Source organism: Myiozetetes cayanensis, unplaced genomic scaffold, assembly GCF_022539395.1.
Source record: "Myiozetetes cayanensis isolate MyiCay16 unplaced genomic scaffold, myiCay2020 scf2-11, whole genome shotgun sequence".
NCBI lineage: Eukaryota > Metazoa > Chordata > Aves > Passeriformes > Tyrannidae > Myiozetetes > Myiozetetes cayanensis.
In genome coordinates, this window is record NW_026087411.1 from 31,656,484 (window position 1) to 31,684,249 (window position 27,766).

General features: G+C 49.3%; 3 protein-coding genes across 5 annotated transcripts in view; 2 read left to right on the top strand and 1 right to left on the bottom strand.

The window, feature by feature from the left end:
- XPO5 (exportin 5) overlaps nucleotides 1-15,356 on the top strand; it is a 29,637-nt gene extending 14,281 nt beyond the window's left edge. For all 3 annotated transcript variants that reach the window (XM_050316920.1, XM_050316921.1, XM_050316922.1), the window contains 15 exons: nucleotides 10-209; nucleotides 808-907; nucleotides 1,778-1,959; nucleotides 6,726-6,826; nucleotides 7,895-7,991; nucleotides 8,532-8,668; nucleotides 9,268-9,365; nucleotides 9,842-9,888; nucleotides 10,065-10,159; nucleotides 11,022-11,084; nucleotides 11,570-11,652; nucleotides 12,398-12,505; nucleotides 12,686-12,823; nucleotides 12,984-13,148; nucleotides 13,681-15,356. In XM_050316920.1, coding sequence (XP_050172877.1) covers nucleotides 10-209; nucleotides 808-907; nucleotides 1,778-1,959; nucleotides 6,726-6,826; nucleotides 7,895-7,991; nucleotides 8,532-8,668; nucleotides 9,268-9,365; nucleotides 9,842-9,888; nucleotides 10,065-10,159; nucleotides 11,022-11,084; nucleotides 11,570-11,652; nucleotides 12,398-12,505; nucleotides 12,686-12,823; nucleotides 12,984-13,148; nucleotides 13,681-13,821 — 1,755 coding nt within the window. In that variant the 3' untranslated portion in view covers nucleotides 13,822-15,356. The remainder of the gene's footprint in view (nucleotides 1-9; nucleotides 210-807; nucleotides 908-1,777; nucleotides 1,960-6,725; nucleotides 6,827-7,894; nucleotides 7,992-8,531; nucleotides 8,669-9,267; nucleotides 9,366-9,841; nucleotides 9,889-10,064; nucleotides 10,160-11,021; nucleotides 11,085-11,569; nucleotides 11,653-12,397; nucleotides 12,506-12,685; nucleotides 12,824-12,983; nucleotides 13,149-13,680) is intronic.
- A 1,756-nt stretch (nucleotides 15,357-17,112) lies between these two features.
- Nucleotides 17,113-21,324, bottom strand: POLR1C (RNA polymerase I and III subunit C). Its single transcript, XM_050315560.1, has 9 exons — nucleotides 21,187-21,324; nucleotides 21,033-21,104; nucleotides 20,682-20,789; nucleotides 20,024-20,156; nucleotides 19,785-19,904; nucleotides 19,417-19,569; nucleotides 19,089-19,238; nucleotides 17,743-17,859; nucleotides 17,113-17,436 (listed from the first exon to the last, which is right to left on the bottom strand). Exons 1-9 carry the CDS (start codon nucleotides 21,253-21,255, stop codon nucleotides 17,318-17,320), a joined length of 1,041 nt encoding a protein of 346 aa, XP_050171517.1. The 5' UTR covers nucleotides 21,256-21,324; the 3' UTR covers nucleotides 17,113-17,317.
- On the top strand, nucleotides 21,311-26,601 carry YIPF3 (Yip1 domain family member 3). The gene is made up of 9 exons (XM_050315561.1): nucleotides 21,311-21,444; nucleotides 21,525-21,731; nucleotides 21,814-21,920; nucleotides 22,553-22,598; nucleotides 22,884-22,976; nucleotides 23,307-23,438; nucleotides 23,965-24,078; nucleotides 24,558-24,681; nucleotides 26,096-26,601. Exons 1-9 carry the CDS (start codon nucleotides 21,361-21,363, stop codon nucleotides 26,215-26,217), a joined length of 1,029 nt encoding a protein of 342 aa, XP_050171518.1. The 5' UTR covers nucleotides 21,311-21,360; the 3' UTR covers nucleotides 26,218-26,601.
- Nucleotides 26,602-27,766: the final 1,165 nt, after the last annotated feature.

Here is a 27,766-nt window from a genome sequence, read left to right on the forward strand (position 1 = left end):
GTTTTCTAGCCAAACTTTGAGATGTTGTACAACCACGTGAAGCAGCTGCTCTCCAATGAGCTACTTCTGACACAGATGGAGAAATGTGCTCTTATGGAGGCCCTTGTCCTCATCAGCAACCAGTTTAAGGACTATGAGCGACAGAAGGCTTTCCTGGAGGAGCTCATGGCTCCTGTTGCTGGCTTATGGCTCTCCCCGGAGATGCAGAGGTATGGGCTGTTTTCCTGGGCTTTGAGCTGTAGGTGTTGCAAAGGTACTGTTGTGGCCAGTAAGGGAACACACAAAGCAAATGAGGGTGGTGGGGTGCCTCATGACTTCCTGTTCTCTGAGCAGTCACTGTGGTAATAGCTTTCCTGCAGTTCAGAAACTGCCAACAGTCTAATTACTGGGTAGGAGTTGTTTAAGGTAATGGAGGAATATTCCCCAGCACGCTCAAAGCATTTGCAGAAAATGAGAAATAAAAGATGTCTTTGCTCATCCCCAGGACAAGGTATGAAGCTGAGCAATCCTTACTAAAGCTGAGGTGTCCTGCAACCCTGGGGTAGCTGGGCATGCTCAAGAGTTTTCCCAGCAGGGCTCTCTTCATAAGAGGTTCAGAGATTTCTGGTCCTCACAGGCCAAGAGAACTGGAGACGTTTGGAGAGTGTACACATCTCTAGTGCTTTTTAATCATGTCCCTGCATGGAGCACTAGCTAGTCTCTGTAGCCTACTCTGTGTTTGTTTAGATGTTTATTGCCAGTGCAAAGCTCTGCTCAAGTTCCCTGGTACAAACAATAATCCCCACTGCTGTCTTTTGCTGCTGCCAGAGTCCTCTCAGATCCTGAAGCCTTTATCTCCTATGTGGGTGCAGACAACAAAACTGCCGATCCAGTCTTGGAAGACCCCAGTGGCCTGAACCGCTCTAGAGTGAGTATCATTGCCAGGAGAGGTGTAATTGTTAGTGAGAAGAGATTTGCCTCCTCCATCCCACAATTCTGTTGTGATTGCACACAAGGTCTCCTGATCATCCGCATTTAGAGTGCAGATCAGTAGGTTTTTCAGATTACAGAATAACAGGCTGACTTTTGCTCTTTGAGCATGTAGGCTATGCAAATCCAGATTATTCATCAGAATGAAGCACACTGCCCCCTACTCTTTCTGTAGCAGAGTTTGGTTTTGGAGAAGCAATGGGTTTACGTGATTTGTGGAAACACGGTGCAGGGAATTGTGCTTTTTGAGCCAAGCACAATGGAAAACGTGCTGAGGCTGCAGCATGGAATATAATTTTGTCTGAGGAGATTCATGTTGTTAGTGGAAAGTCTTCACTTGGACAGACTGCAAACGGAGTTGCTATGTTTAGGTCTGTAGAAGACTGAAATGCAGCCCACAGAGCTGTGCTTGTCACTTGGGGCTAATGCAGTTGGACCACTGTGTCACCATGGATCTCTGCATCCATCCATGAAGGAGATGAGGCACTGACGGTGTAGACCCTTTCTTTTAGAGGGCACCCTACCTGGCTGCTTGCACACTTGTGAGACTGTATGCACTGATGCTTTGTCTGGTAGTGAATTCCTAGGCTGTTCTGCCATGGCCAGGGCTCTCAGAAGATGATGAAATGTAACGTGATCATTCGCTGCATTTTCTTGGCAGCAAATCCCCCAGATTTTCTTTCTACCATGAGGTTAGGCTCCCTGTAGAGCATTCCCTTTGAGATGGGATGATGATGGGTTTCTCTGAAAGCCTCTATTCAGGCTGTGCTCTGGCTAAGAAATGCTTTCTCCACATCTCGTGCTGCAGATAAGCTTTTGCGTGTCCACAATTCTGGGAGTTGTGAAGCGAGCTCGCTGGCCTGCTGCTATTGAAGAGGCAAAAGCTGGAGGATTCTTCTTGGGATACCTGCCCAGCGGAACTCCAATCTACCGTAACCCCTGCACGGAGCAGGTCCTGAAGCTTTTTGACAATTTACTTGCTCTCATAAGGTGGGTCAAGTTGACTTGAAATCATTTATGTTGTCTTACCAATCTCTGAAAGCCACACTGTGATAAATACATGGAATGCTCAGAGCATGTTTGCCCAGAGAAGCCAGTGGGAACACAGGCTGGTGCAGGTGCCCAAGTACTGTTCCTGACTGTTCACAGTGGGGAATGGCACTGGGGAAACTGGGACCTTCTGAATGTCCATTGGCCTGGCCTTCAAGAGTCCATCAGAGCCAGTGGGAGCTTGGGCTGGGGTTGCCTCCCCCACCTCCACTGCTATAAATCTGCCATCCACTTAATGATTTCTCAACTAACATCTCTGCTCTGCCCTCAGCCCCTACAAGGCCACCTCTCCGGTCAGCAGCAGGGCAGTCCCAGCTCTCATCACATCCTGTTTGCATTGTTCTCTCTTCAGTGTTAAATTAAGCTGGTTTTGCTGAACATGAACAGCAGCCTCCTGAAGCACTGTCTGCTACAGAAATCAGTGGATGCATACTCTCAGGCTGTTGATACTGTGCAGTGCCTCTCTGCGTGTCACTGGTGTTGTGTAGATTTGGGGCAGCCAGAGGAGGGAGCAGGAGAAGGCAGAAAAGGGAAATCCTGAATAACACAGTTCCCAGAACTATGAAGGAGGAATCTATCTCAGCGTAACTCCTGACACTGGGATTTTGCCAGACCTATGGAACTATTTTGTGCCATAACTCTACATGTTACATACTTGAAAACTTGAGGCTCTGTCCTTGGCAATGTCCTGTTGGGAAAGAGCGTTTTCTGATCAACTTGTATTTTCCATCTCTCAGGTCAGGGAGGAAAGGGGCCCTATTACTTGAGCACTGTCTAGTCAGGTATGTTTGGTAGTCACTGAGCTCAGGAATGTACTGTTTCCAGTGAGAAGCAGTATGCTGGACTGGTAGGGCAAGCACGTATTCTCTTGGCCCACCAGAGTGGTGTTTCTCATCACTAAGCTCTGTGTACCCCTCTGTGTGGTACTTTGGCCTGTGAGCAGATACAGCTGCAGAATAGTGCTTGAAGCATTTTTGCCTTTTATTCTGGAAGGCTGAAGATCTGATGATGAACTTTTGGGAGAGCTTAGGTAGAGCTGCCTGAGTAGAGGTAGCCCCATGCCATTTCTTCCAGGGCCTGCAGTGTGTCATATTGCATGAGACCAACTAAAGCAATGCCCAAGGTCTGAACAGGCTGCAACAGACAGACTTTTTGCTCATGCAATCACTGTTCTTACCAGAACTTAAGCATTAGTAAAAACACTTGGAATCTCTGTTACAAGCAGCTTGGGAAACTGTTGTCCAACTTTTATCACTACCTGTGGAGAAGCAGAAACTCTGTGCCTACCTGTTTACCACCTCCAAGAATATACATGAGTTATGTTCTCTAGCCAGTACCTCCCCATCTATGTAAAGGAAGAGGCTCCCTGCAGGTTTGGGGTACTTGTGAGGCAATGCATCTGTGTTGTTCAAGCATCTCACCTGCAGTCCAGAATATTTTCTGAGTATGTGGTAGTAACATACATGGAGCAGCCTGTACTTCACTCAGGTATCCAGGCTTTTCTTAAGTCCGGATGCTTCAACAGGAACCAATGAATGATGTATGAAGAGCAGTATATCTTCATATTTTTCCATCACTGCTGCTGGATATAGAGGCCTCTTTGTCTGACAACTGCAAGTTCATAGTTATTCAGTGCACATTGATGACACGTCTTTTTGGAAATGTTGGATCTTGTGCTACAGAGCTCCTGCTGTGTCGTTTGCTGACTGTAGATGCCTTTTCCATGTACTGCTTCCTCAGGCCCTCTTTAATGTGGATAACATAGGATAATATGGAATCTGTAACAGCCTGTCACCAGGAAGGAAGTATAGGGGTATGAGGAAGGCTGGCTGGCAGGAAAGCTGCCTGCGTTGAGGATTCCTTCAGGGACAGAGTTGCATTACTCCTTGGGGATAGATGCTTCTGTTAGGTCTGTGCCATTAGGCAGCTCTTTGTAGGGATAAGCAGTGTCCAGTGTTGCTTATGTGGGACAGATGTGGAAGTCCTTGGAGACTGTCTTGGTTTCTGTGGGAGCAGATCTCAAGTAGCAGCAGCAGCAGGGGTCCTGCTGAGCAGCTGAACTGAGCACCAAGTCAGGCACCAGTGAGAAAATAAGGGCATTTTGCAGGCTGAGCAGGTGGGTCTGCTGCTCTCTGGGTAGTGTGTGGCATTCTTCTGCTGCGTTAGCAGGCAGAAGCAGTGAAAACCATTAAGCCACTGGGCCTTTACTGGAGTGGTAAGTAGCTTGAATGTCGGTCATGGATGAGACCAAAGGACTGAGAAGAATCACAGAGTCCAGGTAACAAGACAAAGTAAGGTAGTTTTGAGTGGCATCTGTTTGTGCCTACCTGTATTTGTCTCTGTAGCTGTATTTGCTGAAATACTTTGAGGTTGTTTTGTTAATCTCTGATAACAGCTTTCAGAGTGATGATTCTTCTGTCCTCTGTGGCACCTTTTTTCATCTAGGTGTTTTCTAGCTTCTGGTTTAAAATGTTCACTCCTGAATTTAAACCCAAATCATGGTTTTCAGCCATTTTCTAGAAAAAGGTGCATCTCTGCAGTCAGCTGCATGAACGGATTGGTGCAGCGCCTTTGTTGTGCTGGGATTTGCTCCTGTTTTGTTACGAATGGACTGGTTAGGCTCAGCAAATGTTTTGCTTAGACAAAGGCTTTTTTGGAACTCCTGATGAGGAGATGCTGACATTACTAAATGAAAGAATTCTTGGATAGACATGGATGCTGCAGGCATTTTCAGCTTTGGAAAAGGATTCTTTAGTCATGGACTGTCCTAAAGGACTCATCTTCTGGTCTTCAAGCTCATCTCTTTAGGCATCAGAGGCTCTTTCTAGCAGAGCTGTGACCATCACTGAAAATCCCCCAAATCCTGCCATATCCTTTGCTTGTCTTTTCTAGAGCATAAATGTCTCTTGAATTTTGTTGTTCCATGTTCTCCTGTGTGTGGGATGCCCAGGAGTGCAGAGAGTCTCACCTGGAACATGCCTAGGGCTACATCATCCTGGATAAGGGCTGTTGGATGCTTTTCTAACTCCCATGGGAAGCAGCTGGTTGGCCATTTTCCCTCCATTACCACTGGGAACTTGCTGAAGTATTAAGGGCCTGTGAGTGAATATCTGCTCTCTCAACTTGAGAAAATGCTTCAAGGACTCTGAAACAACTAAGGACTGTGACCACTCCTTTAAGATAAGACTGCCTGGCCCATCCTGCTGGAGTTAGAGCAGTGAGATTTCAAGGTTCACCACTACAATCCCACAGTCCTTCAGTTTGTCCTGCCTTTCTGCCCAGCATGAGGCAAATCAACATTGGCATGGAGCGGGCAGGAGACATGCAAGAGATTATTTTGGTAGCCAGGTTTCAGGATAGCCTCAAGCAGAAATGCACAGTTTTTTGAGTCGGTGGAACAACATTTAGTGGAAGCTGGGCCATTCCCTGGCCCCTCTTGGCAGAGCAGAGTCAGCTTGTGCCCCTTGGAGGCCTGTTGCATGGTGTTAGGTCCAGCCCAGAATGAGAGTATGAGTCGTGAAGAAGTCATTGTGTAGCTCTTCATTATGAAGCTTACATACTTGCCTTCCTCACCTCCAGTGAGCAGGGAAGTATTTAACACTTGCAGAGAGAAACAGGATAGTTGCTGTTTTGGAGCCAACTTGGGCTTTCTGCAAATGCAGGCAGACATCACTGCATCGGGGTTGCCAGGATTATGAACATAGACCTTAAAAAAAATTAAAACCCAATCATTAATACATGAGTGAAAGCTGAGACTGGAGAACATACTGAGGTCTGTCCACGCTCCCTTCCCCCAGCCATTCCCATGTACCCCCTGCTTTGGGAAACGCTGCTCGAGGGGGAGATACTGAGTTGCCCTTGATCACCTCTAGCAGCAGGTACAATGGCATTGCAGTTTTGGAGGAGGCTGCAGGATTTGTGCTGTGTGCAGCTGGCGACACCCACAGTGGAGGTCTGAGGTCTCAAAGGAGAGAGGTAGGTGAGAGAGACACCCCCTGCCGAGTCCAGCTCCGAGTGTCAGTGCCCTGGCTAAGAGGGGGACCCATTTTGGCCTGGATGGCAAGAACCAGCCACCCATGGCTGAATTGGTGTCCCTTGTGGAGAGCTGACTGGCTGCCTCCTGATCGTGCGGAATTGTTCCCAGCTGGATGTGTTGTCCAGGGGGCACATGCATTTGCCACGAGTAACATCTGATCAGACTGATGTTCTCACCAGAGTCCCTCCAGTGCCACCTGCCATTCTGGGCCCTGTGACCCATCCCTGAGGGGCAGTGTTTGTATTTTGGAGCTGAAAGAGCCCTTCCCTCTGAAGGGGCCTTAGGTGCAGAAGGTCTTTTGAGATCAGTTTTAGAAATACATTCTCTGGTCCCTTTGGCCAAGCTAATAACCTGTTCCCAGCATCAACTGGAGAATTGCTGGGAGTTTTTACTGTCAGTGCTTGCAAGGGGTGGGACCAACTGAAGTAAGTGGAAGGGGCAGCCAGGAGATTCAGGACATGAGGTGGAGTCACTCCACGTCTCTGTCGGGTCAGCTTCCCCAATATTTTTGCAGGTGGGGAAGGGGGATCCCATGCACACGTGCTTGGTCTCACCTTCCTCATCATCTGCCTCAGAAGAGCTGTCCACAAGCTGAAGGAGAGGATCGCACTGTCGAGGGCAAAAAGGGGTTCACTTACATGAGTATAAATCAAGTGCTCTTCTGTTTCAGGACTCACAACAATCTCTACATGCCAGAGATAATGGCTAGGCTGGGAGATACGTTTGCAAAGGCCTTGGACATGCTGGAGGTGGAGAAGAATGCCATTCTAGGTAAGAGGCTTCTCTTTGGGAGGAATGTGTGGATGGATTCTTAGAGGTATTTGAGTTAGTGGTCCATCCATAGCAGTGGAAGTGAAAAGGGGCTGGAGAGACTTTTTTTTGTAGTATTTGCAGCTTGGGTGTGATTTGAACCTGCTGAAATTAAGAAGTTAAATAAGTTATTGGTCTCAGACAAACTGATTTCTGCTGCATGAAACGGCTTATCTCAGCTGGGTGGTGATCTCTGCAACATGGCATTTCAGGCTGCAGAGCCTGGGGGGTGCTGTAATTGTCTGCCTTTGAGCAGAATTAGTACTCAGCAGGAGCCCTGAATGCTGGTGTAAAGACCTGTCCTTGAGGGCAAGAGCCAAATTGTGCAGTATGGCCCTGTCATTTGTTTGGAACCATCTTAAAACAGGTTTGAGCTTGTGAACACAGAAGACTTTCCAGCCAAGCAGAAGTAAGCGGGTGGCCTTGCGGATAAAGTGTGGATCATGACTTTGGAAACTGAGGTTTAATTTTGGGTCCTGACAGATAGTGAAATATTTTGGGGAAGCTGCTTTGTCTTTCTTACCTCTATTTCATATCTGTAAAATGAGGACACGCTTCCTTTACCTGTTTTGTGTGACCTATAAACTCTGTTTGTGAACACCTGCACATAAAGCAGCAGGGTCTTGATCTCTGCTCTAAACTTCTAAATGTTATAGTTCAACAGCAGCTTATGTCCTGACAGAGAATACAAACTTGAAGGGATGAGCTATTAGAGGAGCTGCTCAACTGTCAGCTTTGCTGCTGACTGGGTTCTGATAACTCAAGTAAGTTTTACTGTGGAGAAACGAGGCAGCTGTAACAACCTCAGTGGAAGCACCTCTGCTCTGGGTACAACCAGCCTGAACTCGTCTGACCTCTGAGGGGAGGTTCTGGCCCAGGGTTGCTGCACCGCTTCCCATTTTGGATACATGTTGTACTTGCCAGGATCTTCCTTTGCTGCCCTCAAGCTGGCTGGGGCCTGCCCAGCGTGTCCTGAAGGTGCAACTGTGCTCTCTCATTAATGTAATTGAAGGTTATTCTTTCCCACAGGTCTCCCTCAGCCTTTGCTGGAGCTTTATGACTCTCCTGTGTACAAAACAGTCTTAGAAAGGATGCAGGGCTTCTTTTGTACCCTCTACGACAACTGGTAAGACCACCCAGCTCTCTCACATATCATTCAGCACTGCACAGCTGGAGCAGTAGGCTGTTACTGGGGCTGACTTCTTTTAGATTTAAGACTTTTGATGTGAACTGTATCCAAGTAGAAGCTGCATTGGTAGAATATATTCAGTGGGTTTAATCTACCATTTACATATGGAACAGTCTCTGGAAAAAAGTACCTCAAAATGTGTTCTTTAGCTTTTTAGCTCTTCCTGCAATTATGTAGTTGGATTGGAACACTTACCTGATATGCTGATCTAGTTTGTCTCTTCTGCCACTTTTAATTACATGCTGGGATACATCAGCACTTGAAAGTACCTTGTGGTGCTTCAATGCTGAATTCATTGTCCCTCTGCAGGTATCCCAGTAAAAAAGAGATATGGTGCTAAAATTCTCTATAGTATTTGTTTAAGAATTAAGGGCAACAATCTGATCTCAAGGTGATAGTACTTGTAGCCTTTGCAGGCCAGAGATATGGTACCTGTTATCTAGCAGACTTGCAACTAACTTGGTTTTTTGTTGGGAGTTTTCACATCCTGGGAAATGCAGGCCCCTCCATGCAACAGGATTTCTACACTGTTGAGGGTCTCGCCACCCAGCTCCTTAGCTCTGCTTTCAACAACCTCAACAACATTCCTGATTACAGACTGCGTCCCATGCTCCGTATCCTTCCGTTACTGCCTCAGGCCAGCTAGGGAGGCTTTGAACACATAAACTGGAAACCTGCATGGCTTTCAGTGTGGCTGAGACAAAGAAGTGTGATTGAGGAGGTAAAAAAGCAGGGATGTACCTGGTGTGGATGAAGTGTGAGCCCAGGAGGGCACGAGCAGAAACAGCAGTGCTTGGGGTCAGAAACAATAAATGTAAAGGATTTATGTGGTTCTGGAGGCACTGTGAGAGGTGGGTAGTGCCTTCTGGGGGCCAAGGAGGCTTGGGTAATGAGGATTTTGGCAATAAGGTGTGCTTGTGCGGAAAATCATGTAGGTTTCCCAACCTGCTTTCCAGGGCTGGACATTCAGTCTCACAGCTAGGAAATGGGTGTTAAGCACCCTCAGATTTCTCAATTGAACTGTGGGGGGAAGGATCTGAATACCTCGTGGTCTTGCAGTATAAAGATGCCACTTGATGGCTGTGAGAAGATGGGCTTTGAGGTGTCTGTCCCTTGGCCTCCCAGTGAAATGGGCTCGTTTGGGTAGTTTGCTGCAGTCTTCCCTAACAGCTGGCCTTACGTGCTGGATCTCTTCCTTAACTGGTCTGTGCAGGTGTGTTTGTGAAGCCCTTGGTACTCTCCTGCCCTTCAGAATACTACGAAACCCTTGTCTGTCCCATGCTGGGACCACTCTTTACCTATCTGCACATGGTAAGAAAACTTGTTTGATGCCTGTTTCTTGACAGCCCAGATTCCCTGTAAGCAGCTGACAGCAATTGTGAGAATGTCTGTCTCTTCAGAGACAGAAGAGATGAGGGCAGAGCCTCGATGCTTAATGATTTTGATAATATTTAGGAGAGGGCTTTTGGAGTGTGTTAAACTCTGGCTGTTGCACAGCACCCCTTGCTGTGAATTCAAACCCGTGGACATTAGCTCCTCAACCTGCAGCCATGAGAATTTTGGTAGGGTTTTTTTGCATGTGTCCTTCATTTTCCTGACTGCTCATTCACATTCCTGCAGCCAGCACAGTTGGTAGCAGTTCTTCTGCCATTCAAAATGGGTCTTGGCATGAGAGCTGTGTTTAAAGCTCTTGTGCTTCTGTCAGCAGCTATCACTTGTGTCTCCTTGTATTGTGTCCAGAGTGGCTCCTTAAGAAGGTATTAAATCTTTCCTTTTGTCTTGAACAGAGGTTATCCCAGAAATGGCAGGTGATCAGTCAGCGAACCATGCTCTGGTAAGCTTTCACCCTTAGGTACAAAAGGGGAAATGGGGAATGGGATGGAGGTTTGGTCTTTTATGTGGGCCTTTGCCCAGGAACAGCCCTGCCAGCAGAGGCTCATTCCCTATGCTTGGGCAGAGGGGATACTTTAAGACATTGGCTCCTTTCAAACTAAAAACTTTTCTCCTCAGTGAGGATGATGCTGCAGATGACAACCCCGAGTCTCAGGAGATGCTTGAGGAACAGCTGGTCAGGCTGCTGACCCGAGAAGTCATGGATCTCGTCAGTAAGTGAAATCAAGCTAGATCCCCTGGGATATTTGGGAAGTTTTCCCTGGAGAAGACAACAAGAATTCCCAATGTGCAGTAAAACTTAACTATAACAGTCTGTAGTATTTAACATAGTCCTTAGAAGCCTGGTGTGAGACAGTTAGCCCTGTCAAAATCTTAGCTTAAACATAATAAGAAATTATTAAAAACCTTCAGAAGAGAATTTTTTCCTTTTGTTTTGTTAGCTTTTAGGGCTCTGTGGTTTTGGCACTGCCCCTTAGAAGTCCAGTCCTTTGGAGTCTGGTTCTCCCTTTCTGTGCCCTGGAACCCAGTATGGGACATGGATTTGTGGACAACCCAAGTGTAGAGCAGTTTTGTTTCTGGCAATTGCCATGTCTCTAACCAGACAGAGGGAATAGTCCCTCCCCCAGAGCTGTCTCCCTTCTTCGTGTTCCATTTCTCCAACAATTTTTTGTCAGCATGGCTTTGAGCAGAGAGGCTGGGAAAATTGATTCCACATAGAGAGACAGATGTCTGTCTCTCTATCTCCTTTCCTGATTGGCCTTTTTGCCTTAAAATGGTGTTCTTCTCAGGTTTTAGACCTCAAATAGTTTTACATGTTCCTGGTTCTCAGTACTTTGAAGCAGCCACTGTGGAGCAGGTTCCACTGGGGGAAGATGCTGTGGGTGGAGTGTTAACAGCTTTCCAGGGAGTGCAGTATTTGGCTTTTATACTGGGCTTCCTGATTCTTCAGACTCTGTGTAACAGCTGGAGGAGCTTGAAGCAGCTGTGAGCCCATCAGTCTGTAGGATTGTCTCTGCATGTTCTAAAGTAGCATCTTCCCTTTTCTGCTTCTCTGACCTGCAACTGTTTTTGCAGCTGTTTGCTGTGTTTCTAAGAAAAATGTTGAACATAACACTACTGCTGCTGTAGATGGAGACGGTGAGTAAATGCCTACCTTTGCCTTTCCTGCCCTTGGTGTACACAAGCACTTTTCCCGTTTCTTGAGGGAGAGGTTTGCCTTTTGCTGGAAGTTCTGCATGAGGGGTATAGGTTTGGTAAGAAGCCTTCAGCTTTGTCCTGCCCAGAGTGCCTGAGGGCCACAGAAAAACTCAGTCTAGCCTAGAAACAAATGTGCTGTAGGGTTCACAGGTTGGAGCAGCTGATTCTTAAGGTTCTGAGAAGAGCTGAGGAGAAGAGGGGGATGTGCAGTCTTCCCAAGAGCTGAAGGTAGCTAGCTGGGCTCCCTTCCTGCCCCACCAAGGGTTGGGTGCTTTTTGCTTGAAAAGAGATAATCTGGGCAAGCTTTGCCAGCATACTGATTCTGTGTGCTGCCTCCTGCTCTGAACTTAGTCCTTGCGGCTCCCTGTTCTCCCTCAGTCCTTGGGAAGCTGTGTTCATAGTGCTGCCTTTGCTCTGCTCTGCAGATGACGAGGCGATGGCCACGGAGGTGACGCCCCCTGCCAACGCAGAGCTCACTGAGCTTGGCAAGTGTCTGATGAAGCAAGAGGTAAGAGCCATGGTCTGAGCCCATGCTTTCTCTGTACTCTTTGTCATGTTCGTCTGTTGTGCAGCCAAGCGTTGCTGCAGAGATCGAGGCTGCTGGAGCACTCCCCAGTGTGAGATTCATCTCTTGGGAACATGCCATGGCTTTTGAGGGCCTTGCAGAAGCCACAAAGCAAATGAGGATTGGGATCCAGTACAACACACAACCTACAGAGTTTCAGCCCTTCTGGGCAAGAGAGCTCTGGGCATTCAGCTCCTAGGGTGCTCCCTGGCTCTGCCTTCATCCTGGGCTCCAGTCTTCATGTGGAAGAACTTCATCCAGAAGCATTTTGTTTCTTTTTTATTTCTGTGAAATCTGCCTGAGCTGATACAGGAGCCACAGTGTTAACACCACCCACTTTACAGAGTACCCTCATCCCGATGCCTCTGTACTCCTTTGCTGTAGATACCTCCGAAGCTCTTGCAGAAGCTATTGCAGTGACTTGAGAGTAGCAGCTGACAGGAGTCCATGAACACTCTGGACACCTTTCCCAGGGAGATAAAGGGACCAGGTGTGCTTGACATTGGTCCCTCATGGTTATGATGGTGCACACTGGGTGCCTTTGAGCACCTTCAGAATGCAGGATTCTCAGAAGATAGCCCTTAGGAGCTCTTGCAGGGTGTCTGGATTGCTTCTTGGCTCCCTTCAGGTTTGAACGCTGGAAGTGGGAAATAGTTCCTCTGACTGGTCCTCTCTGACTCCTTTTCAGGATGTTTGCACTGCAGTGCTGATCACTGCCTACACATCCCTCTCCTGGAAGGACACCTTGTCCTGCCAAAGAACCACAACACAGCTTTGCTGGCCACTGCTTAAACAGGTACCTCTGGGAGGAAGAAGGGGTTAGTTCTGGCAGGGTTGGGAGATGAAGCTCTGGATGTTGTGAGAAGCATGGCAACTTCACCCCTGGGCACCTTCTCCCTCAGGAAGACCAAGCTGTTGCAGAAATGCAGTCATGTATCGGTATCTTGCTGCGGTGCTGACAGTGCCTCTTCCCCAGGTGCTTCCAGGAAACCTCCTGCCTGATGCCGTGTCCTGGTTTTTCACAAGTGTGCTGAGGGGCTTACAGGTACACGGGCAGCACGATGGCTGCATGGCAGCTCTTGTCAACCTGGCTTTCCAGATCTACGAGGCCTTGGTGAGAAATCCTGTCCTTCATCCAAATGTGAGGTTGGCTGGGGAGGGGTGGAAAACTAATCCCATGCCTGCTTGGGTAGGGGCAGAGTAGCAAGTAGCCTGCCAGGTTGGGCAGGGCTGCTTGCCTAGCAGAGCCACGTTAATTGTACTTCTCCCTGCAGCGCCCTCGCTATGCTGAACTGAAGGCAGTGATGGAGCAGATCCCAGATATCCAGCTGGACTCTTTGGAGCAGTTTGATTCAAAGCTCCTCAACCCAACGCTACAGAAGGTGGCAGACAAGCGCCGGAAGGATCACTTCAAGCGCCTCATCACAGGTTGCATTGGGGTAGGTGATGTCCTAGAGGACATCTGTTTCACACCTGTATCCTGCAGAAGTGATGGGGTGTCCTGCCTCTCGCCAGCCACCCCCCTTCCCACGCAGGAGGCTGTTGCAGCCTGCTCTTAGTGTTTGTTCTGTGTCTTCTTCACCCTGGAGGTACAGCAGGGATGGCAGCACGGACTGAGCAGCCCCTCTAGCAATGGCCATTCACTGAGAGGCAGTGGGTACCCTGCACAAGGGTGCCCAAGGGAACAGGGTGATAAAACGTTTGAATGAGGTGGGTGGGTCATCTCTAGGCTTTTGTGAGGATGGTGGTGTTGGAACCTTTGGCATTGGATTAGGAGCCAGAGAGTGGTGGTTACCTCAGTGCCCTGGCACTTGGGAAAGGCCAGGCCCGAGACTCCTCAAAATGCAAGCACATAGTCCAGGCCTAGGGGTTGCTCAGAACCTGGGGTCTGCTCTGATCTGCAAGCAGCCTGTCCCTGAGTGGGGGTATGAAGACAGTAATGACTGATGCCTGCCTGTCTGTCCTCTGCAGAAGCCCATTGGGGAGCAGTTCCGCAAGGAGGTTCATATCCGGAACCTTCCATCTCTCTTCAAAAAGGTGAAGCCATCATTGGAGACAGATGTGCTAGAAAACGAGGATGGAGAGGGCTTCAATGTACTCTTTGAACCCTGAGCCTGGGATGCTGCAACCATCTCCTCCCCTACCTTATATTTTGTCTCCTCCTAGTAAGCACATTAGATTCTCCTTGTCACGCCTACACAAGCATTCGTCTGAATAAAGCCCTTTACGGGTCCTGTCCCATTCTCCTCCCTACACTGGGATGGGACCTGCAGTGGCATTTGAACCAGTCTGTTAAACTTTTCCCCTGATTTCTTCTCCACTGGATGAGCATTTTTAGACCTCTGCTTCTCTGCAAGGTGGGAGCTGAGCCTACAGACTCCATTAGGTAAAGCCTAGTCATCTTGTAGCCTTGGGTCACTCTTGCTCCACCTCTTCATCCCTTGGGGTTTAGAATTAATGCAAAAGGCAGAGTAGTGTGCCATGTGAAAAGGGGCTACCCTAATCTTCCTCTGGGTGCTAGTAGCCAGGCTTTGTAGGGAACACACTGGACACTCCTGTCACGTTTATCAGCACTTGTCCCTAGCGGACTGGTATTCTGATGAATCCGTTTCCCTCCAGGATGCTGAGCCTTGGGCTGAGGGCTGTGTGCCAGGAAGCCTAGCAGTGCTCTAGGATCTCCCGTGAGATCAGCCTTTCTAAGGTGCAGCTGCTCTCTAGAAAGAGGCAGACACTGTCATACACATATATATACATATATATGTACAGATATGATCATACAGTTTGTTCTACCCAGAGCCAAAGGGAAGGCTTTTACCTTGTGCCAGCCTTTCTTGGACATCTCTCAGGGGGAGCAGGACAGATTATTTTTTTTAATTATTTTTTTTTCATTTTACCACACCCTCTAGACTAGAACTTGGCCAGTGCAGGGTACACAAAATCTGGACCAATACCTGAAGCACCTGCAATCCAAAAGGGATCTCCTCGCCCTGTTGCAGTGGAGATGACAGTAGCCCCTGGTTTTACCCACTCTGGTACTTCTCAGAGAATTGCATGGTGGGGCAGGAGGGGTGGGCTTTACACTGCAGTTCACAGGGCAGAGCCAGGTCAGAAACTGGGTTTTAGCTGAGGTGGGACTCCATGAAGCCACTCCAGTCTGCAAAGCTGGTTCAAACAGTCTATCCTAGTGTTAGCACAGGAGCTGGGAAGGTCTGTCCAGAGGTAGCAGGCAGTTTTGCCATCCAGGAGGCAGAACAAGTAATAAAGTGTGGTAGGTGGAGAAGTGGTGTCTTAACATGGACAGACTGGACAAAAAAGCTGGAGCTGGGAGGTGTGGGAGTGCAGATAGGAAGAGCAGGCCTTGGGAATCCACTCACCCTCCTGCCTCTGCTGTTCCACCAGCACACCCTCCACATTCCTCCCGGCCTCAGACTTTAACCTCTGAGCTAACATGGTTCCTGGCTCTAGCAAAGGCTGGGTGTATTTATTGTGTTGTGATATTTTTAACATTCTGTGACTTCATGCTAGACACAAGGGAGTTTTTTAAAATGGATTTTAAACCTTTTTTGTAGGAACGTTTAAATCCGAAGCTGTCTCTGAACTGGTTGTGTTACACCTCTGAATGTCAGTAAAGCTATTCCAGTTTCATACACGCAGTGTCATGTTTCAGTTTTATTCTTTTGTCTGTTTCAGTAAGATTTGAGGCCTCCGGTCTGCCCAGGCTGCCTGCCTAAGGATTGCTCAGCACTCCTTATTCCACCTACCCAAAAGGGGGCACCTTTGCTGGTAGTCAATATACATTATCAGGGAGGGGATGAACCATTCCAGACTACATAGTTAAATTAGAAGGTGAGGGATAAAATTGCATTTTAAAGTACTTACATGTCACTCACAGCTAGTTTATATTAATTCTGGGTCCCAGTTTGCAGCTTGAGGCAAATGTGTTGCCAAAGCAAGACCCTCGGGCTATTCCAAGGTATGTCCCATAAACAGCATGGGAAATACGTGAAGCAGTAGCACAGAGAGGTGTATATGCTACTGAAGGAGCCTGCAAGCCCAACCCTAGCTATTGCTGGGAAGAGCAGTATCTTGTGAGATAGATATCTATGTTTGTGTACGTGTGTGTGTGTATATACCATATTTTGTCTATGTGTATATATGTATATATCTGTCTATACATACACACACATAGACCCAGCACATGCATGGGCCTGCAACAATATAGTGACATGGGACAGGTTGGGATTGGAGCCAGGATGCCAACTGTACCTCTCTCCTGCAGCCTATTCACCCTACCACCTGTAACATTTACAGTATAAGTAATTATGTCCCAATGAAATAAGCAGAGAAAAAGCACCATTCGCTACATTGAATTCTAGCATTATAGCGTGGATTGACTTAAGCAACTGGGACACACCAGTAACTCCCAGACATTTCTGAAATTCCAGTCCCTTCATCAGCTTGTCAAGAGACTTTCACAAGCCAGGATCTATCCTGTGCTGAGTAACAGTAGTGCTCACCACTTAGCCTACCTTGCCAGTCCTCCCAGGATGGAGAGGCCTTTGTCACTTGCCCTCTACCGTTTTGCTGTGCTTCAAGGTCAGCCCAAAGTACTGTCACTGAATGGGTGAGCAGAGTGGACAAATAAATTTAACACCTGGGATGAAATGCCTTTCCCTGAGATATTTGACAAGGGACAGCCTTACAAGCATGTTTTTTAATCCCACCTTTGCACAGAGAAGCCCAGTGCTGTATCTTAGAATCATAGACTCTATTGGCTGGAAAGGACTGTCAAAGATCATCTAGTCCTACCTCCCTGCCCTGGACAGGGACACCTTCCACTACACCAGGTTGCCTCATCCAGCCTATTCTTGGAACAGTTACAGGGATGGGGGATCCACAGCTTCTCTGGGCATCCTATTTGACAACTTGCCTCCACTCTCATTGTAAAAAATGTCCTACGTTCAATTTAAGTCTACCCTCTTCCAGTTCAAAACCACTGCCTGTCACTACAGGCCCTGGTAAAAAAAGTCTTTCTCCACGACCCCTTTATATGTTGAAAGGCCAGAATAAGGTCTCCCTTAAACTTTCTGTTCTCAGCTGAACAAATCCCAACCCTCTCAGTTTCTTCATAAGAGAGGTTCTCCAGCCCTCTGACAGCACAGCCTTTTCTCTACCATATTACCTATGCTGAGGCTGGTCTGAGACACCCACAAAAGAAACCTGCACTGATACCAAGTCGTTAAATCTCACTGACCTGCTTTGAAGTGCTTTACCCTACTGCCATATCAGCCCTCTTTACATACTGCATACAATCTAGAATAAATGCTATCATTCATCTTTAGAACTGCTGTCACTTTGTTCTCCATGTATTACACTTTCACATTTGCAAACGGCACAGAAGGAGACAGCTTTAAAGAAAAGCCTTTATTTTAACACAACTCCTCACTGAGGCTAATTACCAACAGAAAACAAATCCAAAGAGATGGTCCTAGAACTCTTGGCAAGCCTTTATCAAGGCTCTTGCCTATGGAAGAGGAATCACCCCTAGAGGCAGGTGTAGGAAGCCCCGAAGAGCAGTGCAGGGATATGCTTCCCAGCTACAGCCTGGTCACTCCATAGGCACAGAGTCCAGCTCATTCAGGAAACGCTGACACTTTCCCATCAGGATCTTGATGGCTTCACTTACCAGCACATCTGGAGGCAAGATACCCGTCGACTCCACTGAAACTGCACAGAGACACAGGTCAGCACAGCCACGAGGCAGCTTCAGCCTGCACCTGGCTCCACGTGTCTGTCCCCCACCTTCCCTCACACTTGTAACAAGCCAGATCTTCGCAGCCAAACAGGTTACATTTGCCAGCAGGAAGCACAAAGAGACTCAATCCCAAAGCTACACCAAACCACAACCTCAGTAGTTACCCACTGGAATATGAATGTATGAATGCTGATGAGGGGGTGGGCAGAGGCGGAGACCCAGCCACACATGCTTGTTTACACAAACCAGGCAGGGCTCTGTGGGGAACAGACACTTACAGATGTAATGGTTTCGTACTCTTGCCAGGCGCACAAGGTTTTTCAGACCCTCGTGACGGAAAACTTCTCTGCTGAACGTGTCCAACCGTGCGTTGGCGACTCTTGCCACCTTTTTTCCTAAAGGGAAAAAGATGAAATGAGGTGGGCAAATTGCAGCAGATGGGTGCCTTGTGGTCACAGCAGGTGCTGACCCCTCAGACAGGCACTCCCCCATCAGCAAAGGCAGCAAAGCCACCAACTGAAAGAACTGGCATATACTCAACATGAAACTGCCAGCCAGGCAGAACTAACTGTAGTGGACTGATTACAGGATGGAGTCTGCTTCACCATTGTCTCGAGCATGGAGGTAAAAAGCCTTGATGCCACAGCTAGGCTGCTGCAGGAGCTGAGCTACTTAAAAAAGCTCCAGGAAGCACCTAGCAAGCTAGCAGAGGAGGGCAGACGAGCAAAAAAGATTGAAAACTGTTACAATCAAAAAACGTGGGAAGGACTTACTCTCTCAATTAAGGTATGCCAGGCACATCTTGCTGGAAACTGGGGAACCCAGCCAATGGACACTCAGGGCCCATCTTAGTACCAGGCAACCTTTGCTCGGATACTGGTGAAGTGGCCAACGGGCATCCAGGGGCTACCACAGTGAGGGTATTTAGGGCTGTGCCTGGGGACTGCTGGGGGGCCTGTTTGAGGACTGCTGTGGGAGCTGCTGCCACTGTTACCCTGCCGGTTGGGCTTGTTCCTTGGCGGATGCAAGGCAACCAGGGAAGAAGCCCAGCAGATATCTACCAGCTTGCAAGCCAGCAGCACATGGTTGTGGTAACTCCTGTCCTATGCTTTCAACAGTTACCCGTAGTTTTTCCCACTTTTCTATCTTCCTTCTTTCTCTCCGCTCTTTTGCGTTACAAAATAAAGTTGAATTATCGTTTTAGGATCCAGCATCTGGCCTCACCTGTGCCTTAATCTCACTTAGGGGAATGTTTTAGAACCTGGTTCCGCTCTGCATCTAAGCGGGTTAGAACACTAACCCAAACACAAAGCCTGCATGTACCCCTATGCAGGACACAAGAAGTCTTCTTCACACTCAGCTGCTGGAAGGAGCAAGCTCACTACCCAGTCTGACATGTATCCAGGGCCTTAGCATTTCAGGGAGATCCCAGTTCATCACCCAACACATCTGCATGTGGCAGCCACTCATCCATAAAATCAGGCTCAGAAGAGAATGGGTCGTTGCTGACCGGCAAGGCAACACCACAACGTGGTTTTATCACTACAAAGTTTGGCTCTAATCTCGAATCAGTCTCTACTAAAGCCTGTAAGGAACAAAGCACTTAAGAGCAAAAAAGAAGTACCCTTGATATTCTGGATCTCAATGACTCCAGGGGAAAAGCACTTCTGCAATGTCTCCGCCGCCTCATCCTCAATAGGCTTCAGGAGAGTAATGTCAGGAAGCAGTCGATAACTGGCTGTGGCCACAGGAGAAAACTTGGCGTGATCCTTACCTGCATGAAGAGTTAAGAGCTTAGCATGAGAACAGGCCTCAGGGAACAAGAGTGCAAGGATGCCAGGGTCTAAAATTCCAGAGGGAAAGCCAGTTCTCCACCCTTCCCCTTCACACAGCAGTGCCCTACTCCAAGCACTCACATTTCTCCTCCTGCTGCCCCAGGACTCAGGACTCACCTATACCCTTGACACAGTGCATAAGCACATCTATTTCCTGTCCAGGTCGCAACAGTGCAATGAGGATATCATCGTGAACAGGTCGGAAGTCAGCCTCCGGAAAAAGGTCTGTCTGATTCCCCAAGGGTACCCATGTCATATGTTTACTGTACACTGCAAAGAGAAGCCACAAGCATCAGCCAGCTGCTGTCTCAAAGCAGGTCACTGATCCGTGCAGGACTGGAAATGGCAAAAAGTAAGTTTAGCAGAACGGTATCAGCTCTCTCCCTGCGCACACACAGGGCACACAGGAGAACAGCCCAAATCCTGTCTTCCAAGACCAAAAAAAAAAGAAGAAAACGGCACATAATTTTTAGGAGAGATTTCACCTTTGTGATTGCAATATAGTTCATCAGGATCAGATGATTCCTTAGCTGCCTGAGGGTTTCGGCTGCATTTTATTTTCAGCTGAAACTGCAGAGTATCAATTTCTGTGCCTTCCTGATCTCCTGGAAAGGAAAGAACCCCATGAGCCTCTATGAAATCACACTTCTGCTCGGTTTACATGACCCTAATTTCCTACTTTGAGGGAAACTTTCAAAATTTCTATTCAATCTAAGACTCTCACCTTGGTTTCTATACTCAAAGAGCCGAGGGTCAGCTCGGATTGGGATGAGGCCCAACCGATGAGCCAGAATTTCATCCTGCACAATGGATGTGTTGTTGTACACAAAGACCTTCTCTACAGCCATCGTTGGCACCTCAGGGAGACAAGAGATCAAGTCAGTATAAGACGATAGCGGAACTACATGACAACAGATTATCCTGCTAGAGTGTCCCTCCTCTCCCACAAGTAACTGCCATGCAGGCTATTTTCAGAGGTATTTCTGCCAAGCCAGAGGACCTAATATACTCTTACACACCACATACCCCCTTCCCGATTTTTTTTTAAATAATTGATCGCAAGAGCTGAAGGACAGGAGAAAGGACTCAGAGGCATCCTCAACCTTTTAGTACTTGGCAGCATTATGTGGCTTCTGTTTGGTTCGCAACACAGCTGTGTCCAAAAGGCTGACCTATAGACACCACCAGCAACACCCCTAAATGAAAAAGGCGGCATTGCCTATGCTGCTAAGCCCTTCTCTTCTGGGTTCCTGGCACACACGCGGAATGAACGTGTCCTTCTCTTCCAAACCCTGCAGCTGTCCGCAAGGGCTAACATCAGGTTGGACCTGCTTCCCTGCTCCCCATCCCGCACGCGGTAGGCCGGCACTCTCCAGCGGTACCTCGGCGAGCAGGATGCGGCGGAAGGCGTTGGCGATGGCGGCGTCGATGCCCACCATGTCGAACTCGAGCGAGTCCCCCTCCTCACGGATCACGTCCACGCGGAACGCCTGCAGGAGCCGCGCACCGCGGGTCACGCCGGCCGCGGGGCCCGCATCCCCCCGCACAGCCACCCACAGCCCCGGCCGGAGCCCGCATCCCCCCGCACAGCCACCCACAGCCCGGCCGGAGCTCGCATCCCCGCACCCACCCAGCCCGGCCGGAGCCCGCATCCCCCCGCACAGCCACCCACAGCCCGGCCGGAGCTCGCATCCTCCCCACAGCCACCCCGGCCGCGGGCGCAGCTCACCCACCTCCTCGAAGCGCCGCTGATCCCAGGCGTCGTCGTAGCCGGGGTAGTTTCCCGGGAAGTCGGTGGTGTGGACCTGCGAGGAGAGGGCACAGGCGGGGCCGTGAGGGGGTGCGGGCTCGGGGCGGTCCCGGCCCGGCCCCGCCGCGCTCACTCACGTTGCGGACGCCGAACTCGCCCAGCACCACGCGGTCCCGCATCTCGTCCGTGCCCCGCAGGGCCGCCATGGGGGCGAGGGGGCGGCGCTCGCCGGCACCGGCAGCCGCTCCAGGGCCGCCGTCACATCCGCTCCCGCCCATCCGGGCCAGCGCGGCGGGGCCGGGACGGGCACCATGGCCGCGCCGGGGCCGGCGGGCGGCGGCGGCAGGAGCGGGGCCCCCGCAGCCGAATGGGGCGGCTTCGAGGACAACATGCAGGTGGGGCCGGGCCGGGGCGGCGGCGGGGCCGGGCCGGGCCGGGCCGAGCGAGCGCTGACGCTGTGTCTGCCCTGGCGCAGGGTGGCGGCTCCGCCGTCATCGACATGGAGAACATGGACGACACGTCGGGCTCCAGCTTCGAGGACATGGGGGAGATGCACCAGCGCATGAAGGAGGAGGAGGAGGAGGAGGCAGAGGGCGAGGCGGGCGCCGGCGAGGAGGAGGACGGGGAGTTCCTGGGCATGAAGGGGCTGCGGGGGCAGCTGGGCCGGCAGGTCGCTGACCAGGTGAGCGCGGCCCCTCGGCCGACCCCGGCCCCGGCGGCCTCGCCTGCCCGCCCGGCCGCTGCCCGCTCCCCTCTCTCCGCAGATGTGGCAGGTGGGCAAGAGACAAGCCTCCAAGGCCTTCAGCCTCTACGCCAACATCGACATCCTCCGGCCCTACTTCGATGTGGAGCCCGTGCAAGTGCGAGCCAGGTGGGCAGGGCCCGGCGGGGGCAGAGGGGGCCGGCAGCTCCCTGCCTGCAGCGGGCTGGCTGTGTCCTCCGGGCCAGAGAGCAGGGCTGGGCTGTCAGCCCTGCGGGAAGGCTCACAGATGGGGAAACACACTCTCCTTAGTATGACCTACTCTCCTCAGTGAGGTCCCACGGTGTGGCTGGCAGCCCTGTCAGCCAGCATTGGAGCTTGGGGCAGGAGAAAGGGCTCTGGGGCATCTTCAGCCTTTTTGTACTTTGGCTGTGTTGTGTGGCTTCTGTTGGATTTGCAACACAGCTGTGCCCAAGAGGGCAAAGTTTTGTGAGCTTTTATGAAAAGTTGCCTTTCCTTCCTGCTGCTCTGTCAAGGATCTCTCATCCCTGCATGGATCCCTGAACATTTTCACTGAATCTGCCCCCCCACCCTCCACAAAGTTTACCCACTGACAGTAAGATTTTTCTTCTTTAGTGACCTTGTGGGACCCTTTAAAAAGAATCTCTGTCCCCCAGGGCCCGGGAGCACAGCAGCAAATACTGGTAATGGGTGTATGGGATATTTTACTTATGAAGCATTTTGTTAACCATCCTATTGTCCTTCCTGCTCCTGTTGTCATTGCCTGCTTTCCTGTGATGCAGACTCTTGGAGTCCATGATTCCTGTGAAGATGATTAATTTCCCACAGGTGAGTTCCCTTTTGCTGAATCAGACTCCATGGCCAAGTGACTGTCCCACCTTGTAAAACTGAAGTAGACCGTGTTATTAATGGCCTCAGTTGGTTAGGTGTTCATCTCCCTGAAAATGTTGGTGACCCCTTTCTTGTGCTTGTTCCAAACCTGCGTGCTCTCACCTAACCTCAGGCAATAACCTAGGTGATAAACTTCATCCAGGACAGTTGTCACATTGCTTGTGGTGGGCACGCTGGTGCTCAGGAGCACTAACCAAAGTTTCCCTCATCTGTCTCCTGTAGAAGATTGCAGGCGAGCTGTACGGACCCCTCATGCTGGTTTTCACGCTGGTGGCCATTCTTCTGCATGGAATGAAGACCTCGGACACCATCATTGTACGTCGAGTCTCAGTGATAAGTTGTGGTTTGGCTGGGCTCTGGATTGCTACAATTACGGTAGAAACAGAGAAGAAACCTCTTCTGTAACTGAATAAGCATCTCGCTGGAAGCAGATGGATTTGAGAAAGAACCTGCTGGTCTGGGGGTGGGAGGAAGGACGCACCAGAAGGTCTTCCCACTCTGCTGCTGGGAGAGCTGGTGTGTGGGTCATGTGACCCCCTGAACACTGCTAGCCAGCCATTTGATAATGGCTCTGGGACTCTCGGGTGGAATTTGGGTGCTGGCAGGTCACTTCTATGAGTTCTCATCCTGACGCTCTCTCCACAGAGGGAAGGTACACTGATGGGCACAGCCATTGGGACCTGCTTCGGTTACTGGTTGGGCGTCTCGTCTTTCATGTATTTCCTGGCATATCTGTGCAATGCCCAAATCACGATGGTGCAGATGCTGTCGCTGTTGGTATGTATAGGTGGAACTCCCTGGAGATGTACATTGGCTGCATGGTGTTCCAGCACAAGCTTTTCTCAAAGAACGGGAAAAGTCCTTGTAAAACACTGGTCTGGTCCCGGGTAACTGCATTTGGACAGCCTGGATGGACAACCAAGATGCTCTTTAAATTGCCCCATTCCAGGCACAGTAATAGTGCAAGGGGGCAATTCCTTCATGCAGGTCTCCTGCTCTGCACTTCCTGATTTGAGAGCCTAGTGGGTAAAAAACAGGAGACCTGAATTTCACTGGAATCAGAGAATCTTTCCTCTGTTTCCCAAGTTGTTTAAATCTCTGACATGCTAGTGAATCCTTCAGACAGACTATCTGGATGAGATGCTGTTAAAATTGTTGTTCTGGTTGACTCTTCGGCATTGAATGAGTGGTTTGTGAGGCTTTGCCTTAGTGAAGTGGTGCAGGAATGGGCTGTTTGTGCTCTTGATCAATGGCCCTTTGTGTGGGATTGACACTTGTAATATGGACATTTTTGTTTTGTCAGGGCTATGGCCTTTTTGGACACTGCATCACTCTCTTTGTCACCTATAATATCCACTTCCACTCCCTCTTCTATATCTTCTGGTTGGTTGTTGGCGGACTCTCCACACTACGAATGGTAAGTGACAGGCAGCCTGGGGCCCTCCTCTTCCTGGGACAGAAAAAAAGGGAGGGAGGTGGTGTTTGTTTTCTGTTCCTTGGGCCTGGCAGTTCATTTCACAGCCAGTTGGGCTGCTGTGAAGAACAGCCTGATGATCCTGCGTGATTTGGCCACTGCTGTATGGAGATGCTGCTTGGATTGATATCCTCACCCATTCTAAGAGCTGCAGGAGGTTTGCTCCCTTACAGCTCTTGCTGCTGTGGAGAGCCAAGCCTGAGCATCTTTTACTCTTGGCAAGACCATGCAAGGTTCACTTACACAAAACAAAGTCACATCGCTCTAAAGTTGTTGGTGAAAACTGCGAAAAAGACTCAGATTAGTGTTTCCATGGATTCTCCTGTTCTCCCTACTTGGCCCATCCTCCTGTGTGCTCCTGACTGCAATGCCAGCAGCTCAGGTAGCAGCTACCTTGTCTCTGGTCTCCACCTCTCTCCTAGGTTGCAGTGCTGGTGTCACGCACCGTGGGACATACCCAGCGGCTCATCCTGTGTGGGACTATTGCTGCTCTGCATATGCTTTTCCTGCTCTATCTGCACTTTGCTTATCACAAGGTGGTAGAAGGTAAGCAAAGGAGATATGAAGACATCCTGTTAAATGTGGGGGAAGAGAAGCTGCTTTTTTGCTCTCTCTGAGAGAAAGGATGGACAGTTTGGATCTGTCCTTAGGGCATCTGTGCCGGGTTCCAACTCAAGAATGACCAGCAGTAGCTTTTTTAGAGGAAGCTGTTGAAGTTGGGCACCTTCAGGTAGACAATGGAGTAGTTACTGTGCACTGAGTTTTAGCACTTAAGACCCAAGTTGTGAGGTAGGATCCTTATTTCCCCACAAGTGAAGCGTAGCAGGACTGACTGTTCTTGCACGCAGATGTCCAGCCCCTTCCTGAATATTGCTGAAGTCAGGTTGCTTTTCTCTAATCAGGAAATGTGTCATAAGTATTTTTCCTTCTTTGTTTAATGCCTTTTTTCATCTTCTGTTGTACAATACAGATAGCAGAAGCTGCATCTTCCCCAGTTGGTACTGTTCACCAGGCTATACTTTTTCAGGTCCCTTTCTGTGTCTCTTTTTGTTTTCTTCCAATAAAGTCTCAACCTCCTTTAAAAAAAACCCAAATGCCTTCTCCCACTTATCTCTGGAGAGTTTCCAGACCCCTAAATATGCAATTCTGCAAACATCTTTATGAGTTTAGGCAGCCAGACCCATTCATGATATTTCAGATAAATCTGCATAATTAGGGGTTATAGCATAGCATTACAAGTCCTTCTAGATATAAATCATGTTCTTTCTTGGATCTGTTCTAATGGTGAAGGTTCTGAGCTCTGATCTGCAATTTTTTGGCAGATGAAATAGAATAGAATAAAATATACTCCAGTCAATTTTCTTCAAGGCACTCCAAGACTGATGATCAATCTTGAGAGGGTAATTGACAGGGACTTGAGGACACTTGCCTCAGAATATGTATTTTCTGCCAAGAATGGTCTATGTTTGCATTGCAGTGATAAAAGTTCCATATTGCAGCCCAGCTGCAGCTCCTGAAGTGATTCTGCAAGTGTATCTCAGGATAAAAGCAAGCAATTGGTCTAAGAGCAGGACCTGTGCTGGGATGAAGTAGGAACAGGATTTATCAATCTTCCTCAGCAGAGCAACATCCCTGGCAGTACCTGCATTCAGGTCAAATGGTGGGGGACTGGATCTGACACCCTCAAAGCAAAAAGATCCATGTTACTCTCGGTAACATGCAGTTTTCCTGCCCCGAGGGCGAGCTCTGGTGTGTACCCTGTGGTCTCTGGATGGAGGTGTTTACTCCTGCTCAGCCTTTGGGGTTAAGTATGTCCTCCTTGCCTGCAAGTGCTTCACGTATCCCGGGCCCTGCCACCATCAACCACTACCTGGCCAGAGAGGAAAGCAAGAAGAAACGTGCCATTTGCTATCATCTGAACTAACTCTTACCTCTCTCTCCTTTTTTCTGTTCCCTGCAGGTATCCTGGATACATTGGAAGGACCAAACATGCCACCTTTTCAGAGAGTTGCCCGAGACGTTCCAGTTGTTTCTAATGCTGTACTGAACACAACAGCCAAAGCCGTTGCATTGACCCTGTAGTTTCACAGAGCTGGACTTGCTTCCTTCACTACTTCTGGGGCTGCATAGGGCCACAGTAACCTGCTGTCTCTTAGGAACAGGACAGAACAACAAGAAGACGACTTTGTTTTGTTTTCCTGGACCTGTCCTTGGGGTTACAGTTTTGGGCAGCAGAGCGGACTCAGCTGAGGTGAGTCGCACCTCAGTGACTCAGAAGAACTACACTCTTCCCCCACCCAGGTCTGGGCTGTCTTGAGTAGAGTGGTTCTGTTGCCTGCATGTTTAGCTGGGATTTCCCAGCACAGTTTGTCCCTTAGCCCTCTTTCCGCTTGCTGATGTAACTCCAGGAGTATCTGCCCTGTTACTGTCCTGAAGAGGGAAGAATTAAATTGATGTTGGTGCTGAGTGATGTCTTATGTTCGAGCCTGCTTGGCTAGTGGGAGAGCGGTGTTGGGTGTCTATGCCTTTATCTGTCCTGTCCTAGACTCAAAGCAGGATTCTTTGCAATTTTCTGCTGTCCTACTTCAAATGTTCTGTGATATGTGGCCTGTCCTGGGCACTTTTCCATAGCCCAAGAGGCACAGGAACTTCACTTTCTCTGGAGACTTTCAGAACAGCACAGTGTTTAACCACATGATCTATCTTGTCATGCTCCAGATTGATTCCTCGCTCTTTACTTGGACCAAGCTGCTATCTCACCTCACCATCCCTTCTCCTGTGGACGTCAGAAATGTGTCTGCCCCCAGGCTTTCACAGTGCCTTTTGTTCTTAACACCCTTCTGCCCATGTTGCTCTGTGGGCCATGCAGGGGCAGCACGTTTGTGCATGGTCTTCTGCAGATATTTCTATTAAGAGGCTGGTTCAGCCCACCCTTGTGCTGCTTGCCCTTGTGTCTCCCAGCCAAGGGACTGTCACCTCATTGCTCTGAGCAGGAGTGGCATCCTGCTCCCCCAGACACCCCATCTGCTGTGTACTGCCTGGCTTTTCAAACTGAGTCTAGGCTTTGTTTCTGAAAGGACTCCCAGAACCTTGAAGGTCTCTGGCAAACCTTTTTCCAGTGTTTCCATTAAACAGAGGGAGAAATAGGGGAGCATGCAATGGAAATAGGTTGGCAGATTTATGTCCAGTGTACCGATGCTGAGAAAGCTCCAGTAAGGACGGGGAAGCAGAGCAGCCCCATCTAGGCTTACCTGTGCTGCAGTAACACACAAATGAGTAGTTCAGCCTTCCCTCACTGCTCTTTTACTGAGAGTGGAAAGCTGTTAGCTGATAACTGGATTTCACCTTTTCTCTCTGTATTTCTGGATATCTAGGAGAGGAGCCACCCCTCAGAGAAAGCTAATCCTTAGGCAGAAAGAAACCACAAGACGTTGCCCTTTCTTGGTGTCCCCCCAAGTTAGCTGTGCACAAGGCAGCCAGCATGTCAGCACTGCACTCTTTGGTCTCTTGTTTATATTAATGGGAGAGGATGCAGCTGTAGTGGCATTCAGACTAGTGCCAAGGTGCAATGAAAGAGAGGAAGATAGTACCAGCTACTGTTATCAGGCGGGTCATCTGCTTCAGTTAAAAC

Bases quoted from the DNA above. Each gene is read 5' to 3' on its own strand.
- POLR1C (XM_050315560.1), bottom strand. From the start codon at position 21,255: ATGGCGGCCCTGCGGGGCACGGACGAGATGCGGGACCGCGTGGTGCTG. The intron at 21,105-21,186 runs GTGAGTGAGCGC...CTCTCCTCGCAG, and splicing joins GCGAGTTCGGCGTCCGCAAC to GTCCACACCACCGACTTCCC. The intron at 17,860-19,088 runs GTACTTCTTTTT...TTTTCCCTTTAG, and splicing joins TGAGATCCAGAATATCAAGG to GAAAAAAGGTGGCAAGAGTC.
- YIPF3 (XM_050315561.1), top strand. From the start codon at position 21,361: ATGGCCGCGCCGGGGCCGGCGGGCGGCGGCGGCAGGAGCGGGGCCCCC. The intron at 21,732-21,813 runs GTGAGCGCGGCC...CTCTCTCCGCAG, and splicing joins GCCGGCAGGTCGCTGACCAG to ATGTGGCAGGTGGGCAAGAG. The intron at 23,439-23,964 runs GTATGTATAGGT...TTGTTTTGTCAG, and splicing joins TGCAGATGCTGTCGCTGTTG to GGCTATGGCCTTTTTGGACA.